Below are 16,600 nucleotides of genomic sequence, written 5' to 3' on the forward strand. Positions count from 1 at the left end.
GTGTGATGCGCAGCGGAATTTGGCGGCCTTCTAATTACCACAAAGCAACGCCAAAGCCATATATGTCTGCTATTTCTGAATAAAGGGGATCCCAGAGAAGCATTTACAACCATTTGTGCCATAATTGCACAAGCTGTTTGTAAATAATTTCAGTGAGAAACCTAAAATTGTGAAAAATTTAACGTTTTTTTTTAATTTGATCGCATTTGGCGGTGAAATGGTGGCATGAAATATACCAAAATTGGCCTAGATAATTACTTTGGGTTATCTACTACACTAAAGCTAAAATTACCCCTAAAAGCTCCCTACATGCTCCCTAATTAACCCCTTCACTGCTGGGCATAATACACGTGTAGTGCGCAGTGGCATTTAGCAGCCTTCTAATTACCAAAAAGCAACGCCAAAGCCATATATGCCTGCTATTTCTGAACAAAGGGGATCCCAGAGAATAATTTACAATAATTTAAGCCATAATTGCACAAGCTGTTTGTAAATAATTTCAGTGAGAAACCAAAAGTTTGTGAACAAATTAGTGAAAAAGTGAACAATTTTTTGTATTTAATCGCATTTGGCGGTGAAATAGTGGCATGAAATATACCAAAATGGGCCTAGATCAATACTTTGGGATGTCTACTAAAAAAAAAAATATATATACATGTCAATGGATATTCAGAGATTCCTGAAAGATATTAGTGTTCTAATGTAACTAGCGCTAATTTTGAAAAATAATGGTTTGGAAATAGCAAAGTGCTACTTGTATTTATGGCCCTATAACTTACAAAAAAAGCAAAGAAGATGTAAACATTGGGTATTTCTAAACTCAGGACAAAATTTAGAAACTATTTAGCATGGGTGTTTTTTGGTGGTTGTAGATGTGTAACAGATTTTGGGGGTCAAAGTTAGAAAAAGTGTGTTTTTTTCCATTTTTTCCTCATATTTTATAATTTTTTATAGTAAATTATAAGATATGATGAAAATAATGGTATTTTTAGAAAGTCCATTTAATGGCGAGAAAAATGGTATTTCTCTTGTTAAGTGTATCCAGTCCACGGATCATCCATTACTTATGGAATATATTCTCCTTCCCAACAGGAAGCTGCAAGAGTCCACCCACAGCAAAGCTGCTATATAGCTCCTCCCCTAACTGCCATATTCAGTCATTCTCTTGCAAGCCTCAACATAGATAGGAGGTCGTGAGAGTCTGTGGTGCTTTTTACTTAGTTTATTCTATATTTATATAATATGTGTGGGTACAGTAAATGAGTAAGAGGAAAATTACAGCTAAACTCAAATACCGCAGAAATGTAAAAATAGCCTTGGTCCCAAACGGATAAAAAATGGAAAAGTGCTGTGGTCATTAAGGGGTTAAAGGGATAGGAAAGTAAAAATTAAACTTGCATGATTCAGATAGAGCATGTCAATTTAAGACACTTTTAAATTCACTTCTATTTTCAAATGTGCTTCATTCTCTTAGTATCCCTTGTTAAAAAATGAATACGCACATATCATACACTAGTGGGAGCTGCTGCTAATTGATGCCTGCACACATTTGTCTCTTGTGATTGGCTAAATAGATATTTTCAGCTTCCTGTCAGTAGTGCAATGCTGTCCCTTCAGCAATGGATAAAAAGAGAATGAAGAAAATTTGATAATAGAATTAAATTAGAAAGTTGTTTAAAATTGTATGTTCTATCTGAATCATAAAATAAAATTTGGGGGTTTACTAGCCCTTTAAGCATTGGAAGGCAGACTCCAGGTAAACTTGTATAACCTCCCTTTTCAAGTGGATTTGCTGTTTTTAAAGCACTTAGCTCAATAAATATGTATTTATATCTTGGTATGTTAAATCAAATACATGTCCAGTTTATAATGACAGATAAATGACTGTATGACTGTTTAGTTTAAGATCACAACAGTCTAAAGAGACTGTTCGCAAGGGCCAAAGCCTGCCGAAGATTTACCTCCTAGCAAAAAAAAAATGTTTTAAAAAAAATGCTGACTGTTTTCCTGTTCAGGTGTTTCATGTATAAGCAAGGACACCTGGGTTCATATAGTCATAGATCAAGACAATAAAATGCTCTAATATTTTAAAGCATTTTCTTTTTGCAGTTTTTTGTATCCTTTTATCCCTTTTTGAGGCAGCAACGTAAATATATGTAATTGATTTACCCTTATTTGGTCTGTAGCAAATGAACCATAAAGTGTTGATCTATCTTTTGTGCTAGTAACGCATAGCATATTATTTTAAGTTCCCTTTGAACCAGTAAAAGACAAAAAGCATTGATTACAGTAATCTGAACCACTAAAACAAAATGAGCAGTGATTTAACCCATTTTAAGACAGACTTATACAAAGCACGGCTTTATCATTTTTGTGTCAATAACAAAGAGAAATGATGAACCTCTTTAGAGATAGCACCATACAAAAAGAATTACAGGTAGAAAACCCTTTATCCAAATGTTTATCACTTTAGAATAGTTTGGATTTTGGAATATTTGCATCTGTAAAATTGGACAGTTTGGAGAGGGGGTGGGACCAATTGAAAACAACAATATCTTATGTGATTTAGGCAATATTTACATGTCATAATACAGCTTATACATGCAACCTGAAGGTAGTTTTATATCATTTTTAATACTTTTGTATACGTTATACCCTGAGAAAGATAGTACAATACTGTAATCAGAAAGATAATATATGTTGTTTTAAATAAATAATAAACCAGACCTATCCTCTTCCTTACTAACTTGTGTCACTAACTGTCTTTTTAATATTTTATCCTGGATGTCCTCTCACTACCTTAAAGGGATACTAAACCAATTTTTTTTTTCTTTCATGATTCAGATAGAGTATGCAATTTTAAGCAACTTTCTAATTTACTCCTATTATCAATTTTTCTTTGTTCTCATGCTATCTTGATTTGAAAAAGCAGTACTGTAAGCTTTAGATCTGGACCATTTTTTGTTCAGCACCTGGGGGTAGCACTTGCTGATTTGTGGCTAAATGTAGCAAACCAATCAGCAAGTGCTACCCAGGTGCTGAACTAAAAATGGGCCGACTCCTAACCTTACATTACTGCTTTTTCAAATCAAGATAACATGAGAACAAAGAAAATTTGATAATAGGAGTAAATTAGAAAGTTGCTTAAAATTGCATGCTCTATCTGAATCATGAAAGAAACACATTTGGGGTTAGTATCCCTTTAAGCTAAATCTCTCAAAAACTGAGCTCCTTATTTTCCCCCCCTTCTTCCAAAATCCCTATTCCCCAACTTTCTCTAACTGTTGATAATAACATCATTACCCCAACCCGCATGCCCTATGTCGTTGGGTCACACTTGATCTCTCTTTCACTCCCCACATCCAGTCTTCGGCCAATTCTTGCCGCCTCCACCTTAAAAATATCTCCAAAATTCGACCACTTCCTCACACAAGACACAACTAAGACTTTAATCCACTCTCTAATAATTTCCTGCCTTGACTATTGCAACTCCTACCTAGCTGCCATCGATCTCCCTTACAATCCATAATAAATACCTCTGCCAGGCTGATCTTCCTTACATGTTGCTCCTCATCTCTCTGCCAGTCCCTTCACTGGCTTCCTCTAACCTCCAGAATAAAACATAAAATCCTGACTCTAACTTTTAAAGCTCTCAATAGCACTGCTCCACCCTTTATCTCCGACCTAGTCTCCAGAAACTCGCCATCTCGTTCCTTTCGCTCTGCTCATGACCTCCTTCTCTTCTCCTCTCTTGTGACCTCATATTCCCATCTACAAGACTTCTCCAGACAGGCCCCTTTTTGTGGAACTCTCTGCCTCGCTCTACACGACTCTCCCCTAACTTTCAAGCGCTCCTTAAAGACGTTACTGTTTAGGGATGCATATAATATACACTAACATATTTCTATCTTAGTTCCTCTCCTCCTTTAGTTATCCACTTGAACCCCCTTAGCATGTAACCCTATGAGCCTAGGTGCTTTGTAGATCACTTTCATGAGAGATGATTTACAACAGTGAAACTCTTGGCAGGACCCTCTATCCCTTTGTCTCTCATAACTGTCACCTTGCATATGAGACCCATGTCTTTAGCGCTGCAGAACCTGTTGTCGCTCTACAAATAACTGATAATAATAAAAAATAATAATTTTTAAAAAAATTATTAATTAAAAAGTTTGGATTTCCGAATAAGTTTGGATTTTGGAGTTCTGGATATAGGGATTTGTACCTGTAATGTAATCACTTTTAAGGTACAGTAAAACGTTTAATTATGTCTAGTAAAAAAAAAAATGGAAGTGTAACTGCAGACTTCACAAGCCTGTGCTTGCCATGTATATGTCCCTGTTTGGCTTAGGCGTTGATTATAAGATAAGGAACTATAAATCAATTGAGATTTTGCTAACCAAGTGACTAGCTATGTCTCCTCCACTTACAAAGTTTCAGTGAGGTGACGTTTCCAACTTTAAACCAATAGCCGTGTGGGACAATCGGCATTATGCCGGATGGCTAACACACTATTAGCTAACCACCTAATTAAAAAAAAAAAAAAAAAAAAATGGGTTCCCCGTGGGCAAATAAAGGAATTTTCAGCATGAAGTTTTTTTATACTTTACGACTGAAAGTCCCCTTTATTTGTAGCACTGGTAAATCCTAGTGTTCCAAAACGCTAGGATTTACTATCACTTTAACAACTCTGAGCATGATTAGTGGGTTGCCCGATAGGTATTTTACGGACATGACCAGTATGTTTAAGGTTTGGGTCAAAGTTGAAAATAAAGATTAAATATAGAAATAAAGATTATATCATGGTTAAACTTCTAAGTGTGCTGGAATCTAATTATAAAGAATTGTTCATTTAAAATTCGTTTTAACAGTTTCAGTTCCTCATATATAATGTATAATCATTTATGCAAATTTATGCTATTGAGCATTTTCCTAAAAAGGTGTCAATCCTATTTTTTTCCCCAAATTGAATATTACAGATCTGGGAACACACATAGTACGTCACAGCTGCAGAGCTTACACAATATGTTCGGTGTTGTTGCTTTTTACGTTCTCACATAGAATCCTATAATATAAAAGGCCAAGTGTGTTTGTCCGAAGCTGTCATGCGCAGTAGAGACTGCGCAAGGACAAACACATCTGGCCTTTAACAGACTGACCTGGCATCTGATCCTCCGCCACGAGAATAGTAGGCGTGACAGGGCAGACATGACTGGGGCGGGCGTGGGTGGGGCCAGGCTGGCGCTGTGGCCGTAAGAGCTCAAAAGAGGGGGGATAGAGAGAGAGAGAGCAAAAAGAGGGGGGGGTAGAGAGAGCAAAAGAGAGGGAGAGAGACAGCAAAAGAGAGGGGGAGAGCAAACGAAAGGGGAGAGAGAGAGCAAAAGAGGGGGGATAGAGAGCAAAAGAGAGGGAGAGAGACAGCAAAAGAGAGGGGGGAGAAATGGGAGAGCAAAAGAGAGGGGAGAGAGAGCAAAAGAGAGGGGAAGAGAGAGCAAAAGAGAGGGGGGAAAGAGAGAGAGCAAAAGAGAGGGGGAAAGAGAGAGAGCAAAAGAGAGGGGAGAGAGAGAACATAAGAGAGGGGGAGAGAGAGAGGAAAAGAGAGGGGATTGAGAGCAAATGAGAGGGAGAGAGACAGCAAAAGAGAGGGGGGAGAGAGAGCAAAAGAAAGAGGAGAAAGAAAAAGAGGGGGGATAGAGAGAGCAAAAGAGAGGGGAAGAGAGCAAAAGAAAGGGGAGAGAGACAGCAAAATAGAGGGAGAGATACAGCAAAAGAGAGGGGGAGAAAGAGCAAAAGAGAGGGGGAGAGAGCAAAAGAGAGAGAGAGCGTAAAAGAGAGGGGGGGAAAGAGAGAGAGCAAAAGAGAGGGGGGAAAGAGAGAGAGCAAAAGAGAGGGGGAGAGAGAGAACATAAGAGAGGGGGAGAGAGAGGAAAAGAGGGGGTTGAGAGCAAATGAGAGGGAGAGAGACAGCAAAAGAGAGGGGGGAGAGAGAGCAAAAGAAAGGGGAGAGACAGCAAAATAGAGGGAGAGAGACAGCAAAAGAGAGGGGGAGAAAGAGCAAAAGAGAGGGGGAGAGAGCAAAAGAGATGAGAGCGAAAAAGAGAGAGCACCAAAGAGAGGGGGGAGAAAGAGAGCAAAAGAGAGAGCAAAAGAGAGAGGGGAGAGAGCAAAAGAGAGGGGGCAGAAAGAGAGAGCAAAAGAGAGGGGGAGAGAGAAAGAGCAAATGAGAGGGGAGAGAGAGAGCAAAAGAAAGGGGAGATATAGAGAGAGCAAGGGGTGGGACTGCTGTAGTGCAAAAAAAATGGCCCGTGTACACGGCCTTTAGGACTATTTTATCACTAATACAGTAGGATTCCTAACACTCCCAGCTTATGGAGGCCGAGAGGCAACTGAGCTAAAAGGTCGCTGAGTCTGGTACAGAAACAGTTACAACTACTGTTCCTCCCTAAGCTACGGCCTCTACCAATTATGAAGTATCTTGTTGCAGAGGCGTGGCCAATAGGCGGCTCTCGACTGGCGCAGGGATGGTATGGAAGCTTTGTTTATTTCGCTCACCTTAACAGGGCAAGTTAGGAGGTTTCGATGCCGTTACCGGGAGCGCTGTGCTTATTATAGATAGGAGGGTTGTTAATAGAACGTTGTGTTGAAATATTTTAATGTGGTCAAAATAATGCAGAACCGGGGGAGTGTGATGCTAAATGAATGTAATCTGATCTATATTGGCATGCATTGCGGTACATAGGGATCTGTATTAGTATTCCTGCGTGTGTTATGAATTAAACCTGAAACATGAGTATGGATGATAGCACTATAAGAATAAAACGTGTTATTTGTGCGAAGTCATGGTGCGGTTAGGGCTTTATATAAACTGACCTGTATTACCTAGTATAGCGATACTATGGATAGCCTGATAAGGCAGGCATATCAATTTCTGTAAAGTGTTACAGGGGGAATAACCTATTTAATAATACCTGATGATAATGGTACTATGAGTAAAACCCGATCTTCTTGATTATGTCAATTGTACTGTAATTAAGACCTGATCTAAGGAAGCATGACCTGTGTCATCTGTCAAGGCATGCATAGTTATGTCCATAATGATATATATATATATATATATATATATATATATATATATATATATATATATATACACATTATACACCCACAAATATATAATTTATTGGCAGTTCTAGTAGATTAGCATAAGGGGGTATTTATGTTAGTTAAATGGAATAAGTTAATCGCTTTGAGTATGAATTTTGTTACAAGGAGAATAGCCTAATGACCTGTAGGAGCATGGGTGATGTAAAAATAATAGCAATATATGGGTACATAACAGTGATACAATGAGTGCATCATTTTATAGTACTTTTTTTAAATATATTTTTTATTGAGGTTATTATAGAAATACAAAATATAACATATGTTCTTTCATATACATAGATAATATACAGGATATTGGCTACCAAGTAATGTTTAACAGATTGAAATACACAAGTTGTAGTACAGAAGATTGACCCCATGTCAAGTCCACTCGGCCCAACAAACACAAACAATCACACCATCCAAACACACCCTGTTTACAAAACCCACATTCCTTAACAATACCCAATAACGACACAACACCATTTTTTGGTATAGAATTAGGCGGCAGCTTGTTTATTAAAAACAATTGATTACTTGAGAGTATATGAACATGTAATAATCAAAATTTAAGAATTAGGAAAGGCTTTATCAGTTACCTCTATGTCTAAACATACATATAAAAAGATTGGGAATATGAAACATAAATGGAATATATTTTCCTCAGTTTACCTAGTAGTAAACTATATGGGGGGAACGGAACTATCAATAATGTCTGAGGTTTGCTACTAATTATAAATAGTATAAGATATACTGAATATTGTGGGGTGATCAAATATATTTAGGTAAATAAATTGTACTGAAGGGGAAGGGAGAGGTTGGCAGCTGTAATACGCTGAATATTAGTACAGCAGAGAATATACATATGAACATAACAGATTACCTATTTGGGAAGGTTGCTATATTATAAACCTACTTTGTCTTAAGAACCAGACTATATGCACTGTTATTTGGATCAACTTATCAGGGTGGATCTCAAATTTATAGGTGTAATGACAAAGATATAAATCTAGTCGCCTCATGTTTTCAATATGTAATAGCCCCTAATAATCAGTGTATAATATATTATATGACCACCCCAAATGCAAAAAGAATGAATACTCTAATTGGGTATGGAGTGTAAATATTCTATCTACTATAAATATGTTTGACAAACGCCACCTATCTACAAATTCTAACTCAACCACATTGACCACAAAAATAGAGGTATATGGCGGGATACCCTAATTATATGTTATGTGTGTCTGAGGGTGTAAGATTGTATATAGATACAGATATGGGTCTTTATGAGCTATATGACTACGTTCAATGCTATAGGGTAAGTCAGTAGGAGCCGGTAATGGTATCACAAGATAATATGCACGTTTAAGCTCATGAAATAGTTCAATCCGGAGAGCTATGTCTAATTGAGTTAGCCATCTATGTGAGATGAAAGCCTTCTAGGTATAAATACTTTCTACCCACTTATAGTGTATAGGACAATAATGAAAAAACATTCTGCTCCACCTTGGCCTCTGACAGAGCCAATCCTAATACTATAATTTGTCTCAATACTTAGTAGGTTAAGGTATATACATAATTTATACAAAATTAAACAGATATACTCATGTATATAGATAGTCGATTAAGGTGTATTTACACATACTATTTAAATAGCTGAGATTGGCTAATCTTTTATAGTGTAGTATAAAGGAGAACTGCGTTATGTGCTACAATGCAGGCATCTAGAATCTCTGGCGTGTTAAACTGAATCCGTGCAGGTGATGTACTAAGCTTACCTATTTAAATCATCTAGAAGTGTGTGCTGTGAAGAGCTCAAGTGTGTGGACTCCATCTAACCGTGAATTAGCTTCAAAGGTGGATTATTACTATATATTAACTCTTATAGAAACTACCTTATAAAGCATATGAATTTAATGGCACATACGTTATTAACTTTCAATACCAAATAGGGAACTCCTTCTGGTCAATATAGCTGGCAAATAATATGGTCTTCATAATAGAGCATAGTAAGAAAATCAATAAAACCTTAAAAAAATAGAAAACACCAGACATAACACCTAAGATATTATTACAGCAGTTAACAAGTAACAAGGCTGACCATCTAAGGCATAACCTAAGGAAACATCTATAGATATGTTAAACCAGCTGAATTAACAGATATATAGAGACATAGCTTGCAACCGTCAAACCTTGGATAAACTGACATTTTCAAACCCACATGTCCTTCAGTCAATATTCTAAAAGTGGCCTTAGAGGTCTCAGCATAAAAAGACTACTAAGCCAGGTGCCTTGTCAGACTTATATCATTTGGCCCACTCCACACTTTAGAAGCCTGTGTCTCTCAGTTGCAATACGCTTCTCTATAGGATCCGATAATTTGGCCTCTGGCATTGGCAGGGAAAGTATAGCCGATCCACAGTAGTAAGGTTCTGTAGCTTTGAGTAAATAAAATAGAGAATAACAAAAGGAGTGCTCAAGATAAGCTAAAGTGCGGCTGTATTGGATAGTTATGGAAAAAGTGCAAAAGTGCTAATGGAAATTAATCTTTATCAAGCTGTAACGAGCTTGATAAAGATTAATTTTGAAACGCGTTGCTCTATTTACTCCAGTAACGGAGTGTATTTTCTTTACCCGCATAGAGCTTATTTACCATTGTGTCACGGCGCTCCTGAATTTTGGCCAAGGCACCTCTGACTGTCCGGGCTGATTGTATATTAGCCGGTCAGTTCAGGGGGTTATTCAGCTAGCAGCCGTATTTTGGTTCAAAGCTCCAGGATTGTGGATTAGTTTCAGTGCTTATAACATTGTTTACCACTGTGTTATTTAACGCTGTCATTTAGTTATTAATTATTGCCTGCACTATATCTGACATTTAACTGTGGAGACAATCCGGGACTTCAGAAGGAACGATACGGCATTGTATTGGGCATTTACCTTCGCAGATTTCAGCTCTCTGACACTGTGAGTACAGAGTAATTATTTTACACACGGCTCTTCACACTGCCTTAAGGAGACTTTCTTTTGTCACCAGGAGGTTGTCGTTCACACGGATCTAAAGCTTTCAAGCACTCAGGATCTAAAGACTTTTAAAAAGACTTTTGGCTTTTGAGGACATTGTTACCGCTTTAAGGACATATATCACGACATTTTTTTACTACATTATTATATCAAATTATTGTTAATTTTGTTTAATCTGTTCATTTTTGTTATAAGGTCGACCTTAATTTTTCGTTTATATTAAATATTTTTTATGTAATTGAACATATTCATTCATTCATTTAATTAAATGATTTTGTAATTAATGTTTTTTTGTATTTTAATGATTGTGTAAACCATTTGTTTTTATACTGTATTTAGGATAATCTATTTTAGATTGTTTATATATATATTATAGTTACCAATTTTTTAGTGCATAGCTAGGACAATTAGATTGTAGCAGCGATTGGCATTTGTGGTTAATCTTCTGCGCTTGCTGACTGATGCATCTATCAGTTCCATTAGCACTTTTGCACTTTTTCCATAATTATCCAATACAGCCGCACTTAAGCTTATCTTGAGCGCTCCTTTTGTTATTCTCTATTTTATTTACTTATCTTTTAGAAGTAGAGAGACTTCTATTTCATTTGGAGTTTGTGTAGCAGTTTTGTTTTGGCGCGGTCTCACCTATTGTCACTTCTGTAGCTTTGAGTCCCCTGTGAGACATATTCATTCCTCTATGGGATCTGAGCCAACTGTAGTGTTGCGGTTCAGGTTTCGATAGTTTCCCGAGTCTTCCACCATCCGCATAGGCCTCTGTGTGCTCCATTGCAATTGCCACCTCAACACTGCCAAACACTGGTTGCACCACCAGTACGTCTTCAGAATTAATGCAGCGTCCAGCTTCTTTTTGTTTGTCTGTTACTCCGGGTAAACATTGCTTCATTGACTCAATTGAGAAACATGCTCCTCCAAAGTTTTACAGAGCTTCTCTTCCCAAATCTGGAGCTCTGACTCCATCTTAAAAGCTAGTATGGCCGTTTCACTGCTTTTCTCTGTTCAGTAGAAGTTATGGTGTAATCGATTTCTCTCAAGGAAGATATCCTTTGCAGCAGATCATTACCGGTCTTGTAGTATAGTGAGCTGATGTAGAAGGTTTACATGCATTTGTTGTCTAGTTCCCTATGCCTCTCGATGCTGTAGCTCTGCACTCCGTTTAGTACCTTGAGGGTGAGGCAGCAAGTGCGTGGCATATAAACTTCGTCAAAATTGCCATGCGGGAATCACCTAGGTCTGGAATCACCATAGTTGCCTTCCTTGGGGAATAGGTCGTATAGGAGTCACCTTGTAAAATATATAGTAGCGGTATTTAGCCATAAAATATAGGTTAGTCCCGAAGCTCAGGCAAAGTTCGATCGATCGGCTCAGGCGTTAGCTTCGCCCCCTATTTTATAGTAGTTTGATGGGTTGTGCAAATAATGTTTTTATTCATTACAACATTTTATTTTAGCACTACTGGTTATTGCTAATTATGTTTAACCTCTCTAAAGAGGTCCTGCTTTAAAGGGATATAAAAAGCAATTTTTTTCTTTTATGATTCAGATTCATAAAAAAAAATTTGGTTTCATGTCCCTTTAATAAAGTGTTATACTGTGTATTTACTATAAATATTTCACATTCCATTGTTCTGCACAAAGCATATATAAATAGATATTCCTATAAATATCTGTACCTATATATATATATATATATATATATATATCATATGTGTGGGTCTATATGGAGAGTTTGAAGGTAAGAGTGCACTTTTGCATCATTGGATATATATAGGTATAGATATATATTTTAGCAAAATAAAATACCATCAGATATATGTAGAAATATGTACAGGTGGCCCTCGTTTTACAACGGTTCAATTTACACCTTTTCAGAATAACAACCTTTTTTCCAGTCATGTGACTGCTATTGAAAAGCATTGAGAAGCAGTGCATTGATTAAAATAGCCAGTAGGTGGAGCTGTCCGCTTGTGTTGCAGCAAAGTCAAGCAAGCTGAAATTAATCAGTTTAACCAGACCTGAGCTATCGAGCAGATTTCAAAGGAACAAGATCTTCCTGTCTATAAATCAGTCCAGATTGGAATGCATAGAAAGAACTGTTTGCAGAAAAATGCAAGTGAAGTCTGTGTTGTGTGATTATTTTATTAGGTTTATAATGCTGTTTAGCAAATGTTTTTGTTCATTTTACTTAGTTTAATTATATATTCTGTGTTGTGTGATTATTTTATTAGGTTTATAATGCTGTTTAGCATTTAAAGTCTTCATTTCAAAGCTTTAAAAATAATGTATTAGGGGTTACTTATGACAATTTTGAGAGGGGCCTGGAACCTATCTCCCTCACTTCCCATTGACTTACATTATAAACTGGGTTTCAATTTACAACGGTTTCGATTTACAACCATTCCTTCTGGAACCTAACCCCGACGTAAACTGAGGGCTACCTGTATTTATAAATAAATATAACATATTTTGATATGTGAAGAACATTGGAATGTGAAATATTCATATTTTCATGTTAGGTTAGCACACTTGAGAATATGCTATCAGGTTTGAGTGCGAGTGTTAAGGCTTTTTCCCAATTTTTTTGCTCCATTAACTTCTCTCGGGTAAAACGTGAACGTGTGCACAATATCCTAAGTAGAAATTTAATAGGATACCTGAACTTTTTTTTAATTGGTTCAAAGAAACAAGAATCTATGAGCCCTGATGCAAAAAATAAAATAGAGAAAAAGTGGTCACTGAAAGATGACAATCATCTGACATGTTTCAATGCATGAAACCCCTTTAAAGTAATGGTAAATCTTAATTTTTCAAAAACGTTAGGATTTTCCATCACTTTAATTGGTGTATCTTACATATGAGTGGTCTAAGGATATTTTATATGGTGATGGAGTAAAAAGGATTTACTATAAAGGTAATCTATTATTATTATTATTATTATTATCTGGACCCATTCCCCCTATCCTCCTAGTTCTGTCCAGCCTTCAAGGTGGACAGGACTAGGAGACCCTCTCTTTAATCCCGGGCAGTGGTAAGCTGCAAGACATACCTTGGGGGCCTTTGCTTTCCTTGCAGTTGATGGATCCTGGCTTGTGGGAGCGGCTGTAAAGGTCTTCTCTAGAGAAGCCTTTAGTGAGAGCCGCCATGCTCTGTGACGTCACCGGAAATGGCGTTACAGTGGTTCCATCTGGGGATCCTCTGAAGCGTGTGCACTTCAAATTGACCTCGGTGTGGGCCTCGCTGTGCAGTTGCCTTTTTTGTTTTTTGGAGATTTCAGATGTTCCAGGCTGTTATTCTCCTATCCCACTGTGAGTTCCTGGCTATGTGCCGTCCCAGTGCACCTTGATATGCTCTTTCAATATTGGTCTTCTCTATTTCTCTACAGTTGTGAATAATGTCTGAACCTCTCATCATGGAGCCAGAGCCTGTTTCTGATCTTGAACAGGAGATGCAGTTATTTTAAAAAGGTATTTTTTTTTCTCTGTTTTATTTATACTGTTTACCATTTTTTTTCTTATGGGGCTTTAATTAATTTTTTTTAGTGCTGAGCCCGAGCCTGCCTGTGCATTATGCGATAAGCCCTGTGTGCAGGATAAGACAATATGTAAAGATTGGCTTTTTCAACTTTTTGATGGAAGTGCTACTGTAGCCACATTTTCTGGTGAACATAGTTGTGAGGGTGTTTAACTATCAGACACTGACTCTGAGTGCAAAGCGTCTTCAATACATTGAAATGATCCTGCTGCTACTGCTGTGTTTGATACTGCTACATTATGTGAATTTATTAAATACATTAGAGACTTTAGGTGTTGAGGAAGAACAACCTTCTGTGTCTTCACAATGGTTTAAATCTAAGACAGATTCTGTTGAAACCATTCCAGTGACCGAGTCTATAAAGAATTTTTATTTGGATGAATTTTCAAAAAATGAAAAACAGTTAAATGTTTCTTTACCTAAACCACTTCATTGTCAATTTTCTACTCCACCTAAAATTGATGCATCAATTTCTAGGTTAACTAAGAAAATGCTTTTCCCTGTAGATGATGCCGGAGCTTTTAGGGATGTAATGGAAAAAAAAAGATGGAGCATAACCTTAAGAAACTTTATTTGTAGCAGGGAGCTCTTATTTTCTGTCTTTAAAGCTACATTTACCTGGTTGCAAGGTATGTCTACCTCTCAAGATGTGCAAACATTTATGCCTTTTTTCAGATTTAAAGAAAGCTTTTGCCTTTTTATTATCTGCTGTTTTTGAGTTACATTTAACGGCCAGATCCATGAATACAGCTAATATGGTAAGAAGAGCACTTTGGCTTCGTCACTGGGAGGCTGATCGCAACTCCAAGATTAATTTATTGGGCTTACCATTTGAAGGTAACTTGTTATTTGGTAAAGCGCTTGATACTCTGATTTCTGAACGTTCAGGAGGGAAAAGTTATTTTCTTTCCCAGGCACTAAAGTTTAACAAATATTTTTCTTATGCACGTACACATAAAAATCAATATCAGAATTTTAAGACCTCTTTCAGAAGGGAGTCTTTTTGCCTTCTAGATTGGAAAACACAGGTACAAGCAAGAGGTAGAGATCGTACCAGGGCGGAAAATTTTCGACAGAACAAAAAACAATGAACATAAGCCTGTCCTGATGCCTTTGGGAGGAAGGCTTTCCAGATTCAGAGACATCTGGACAAACGTAATTTCCGACAAATGGGTCTTACAATTTCTCAGGAGAGCCTATACACTGGAATTCAAGAAGAAACCTCCCATTCCTTGCTTTATAATCTCACCACTTCCAGAGAACAAATTAAAACTTCAAGCCATCCACCATTTTGTAAAGAAACTTCTACAGGAGGTAATTCAAGAGGTTCCATCTCACTCTTTGTCTACAAATTCAAAGGGAATAAGCAACATTTGTGGCAGCAATCCCCTTTTTGCCTTGCAGACCATGGTTTCTTCTGTTGCATCTTTCAGTGGGACCTCTATGGCTCTTTCCAAAGCCTCCAGACATGTTGTTTCAGGGTCCAATCCTGCATCTGGCCCCGCAGCGCTTGAACCTGACGGTATGGTTACTGAGATCACAAGATATAGACAACTGAATATATCAGATTCGGAAATTCCCAAACTTTACTTCAGGCTAGAAAGAAGATCACTTCTTCAACCTATTACATAATATGGAATACTTTTTCAGCCTGGATGATTCAGCATAGTGCTTCTACAGCGAAAATGGACTTACATCACTTATTGGATTTTCTTAATAAAGGTTTCCTAAGAGGTCTTTGCGCTAGAACACTGAAGGTTCAGGTGTCTGCTATCTCTGCCATTACTAGAGTCAAGTGGGCACAGAAACCTTTGGTTCATCAATTCTTACAGGCCCTGGCTCATATCCAACCTTCCACCAAATCTGCCATTCCAACATTGGATCTTCCTTTGGTTTTGGAAGCTTTGATGGAAATACCCTTTGAACCCATTAGAGTGATCTCACTCTGGTTTCTTACATTGAATACCATTTTTTTAGTTGCCGTTACATCTGCAAGACGAGTCTCTGAATTACAAGCCATTTCTGTCAAGGAACCTTTTCTCGCTTTCCATAAGGATAAGGTTGTTTTGCACACAGTTCCTGAGTTTTTACCAAAGGTTGTCTCTGATTTTCATAAATCCCAAGACATTGTTTTACCATCTTTTTTTGCAGAGATGCAAGTTTCAGCAGGAAATCCATTTTACCGACTTGATGTGGTGCAATGTCTACACACATATGTTTAAAAAACTAAGTCTATTAGAGAGACAGATCATTTGTTTTTAGTACCAAGGGGTTTACAACAAGGTCAAGCTTCTGCAAAATCCACTTTGGCCAGTTGGATAGTACAGACAATTTCACAAGCCTATAAACAGAAGAATCAACCGGTTCCAGTTAGGCTTAGGGCACATTCTACATGGGAAGTGTCAACATCATGGGCTTTGGAAGCAGATGCTGCAACTTTGCAGATATGTCGAGCTGCGGTCTGGAGTTCTCCTCATACCTTTGTCTCTCAATCCTTTTCAGCAAAGTTTGGTTGAAAAGTTTTCTGTGTTGTCCTAAATAAAGTTTGTTTGACTGAAAAAAAAAATCCCAGCCTATGTTTACCATTTTTTATTGCTTTATACTTTTCTCACTGGTAAGCATTGCCAGGATAACTAGAAATTATCAAACAAATATAAGCAATTTCTATATCTTGGCTCATATCACTGGCTAAGGCTCCCTTCCCCCTTTTCCTTTTGCCCTTTCCACCTTTTAAGGCTGGATATCACTAGTAAGATAGGGGAATGGATCCAGATTACCTTAATAGGTAATCAGAGGAGTGATCATTTCTGTCCACGCTCCTTTGGGAGAGGGCTTCTCACTGGTAAGCATTACCCAGGGATATGAGCCAAGATATAGAAATTGCTTAT

The 16,600-nt window shown here is 37.5% G+C and overlaps 1 protein-coding gene across 4 annotated transcripts in view; it reads left to right on the forward strand.

Moving 5' to 3' along the window:
- The first annotated feature begins 6,499 nt into the window (after positions 1–6,499).
- Positions 6,500–16,600, forward strand: part of PRPF40B (pre-mRNA processing factor 40 homolog B) — a 296,834-nt gene continuing 286,733 nt past the window's right edge. For all 4 annotated transcript variants that reach the window (XM_053708036.1, XM_053708037.1, XM_053708038.1 and 1 more), the window contains exon 1: positions 6,500–6,524. In XM_053708036.1, the coding sequence (XP_053564011.1) occupies positions 6,522–6,524 (3 nt within the window). In that variant the 5' untranslated portion in view covers positions 6,500–6,521. The remainder of the gene's footprint in view (positions 6,525–16,600) is intronic.

This window comes from Bombina bombina, chromosome 3, assembly GCF_027579735.1.
Source record: "Bombina bombina isolate aBomBom1 chromosome 3, aBomBom1.pri, whole genome shotgun sequence".
Lineage (NCBI taxonomy): Eukaryota > Metazoa > Chordata > Amphibia > Anura > Bombinatoridae > Bombina > Bombina bombina.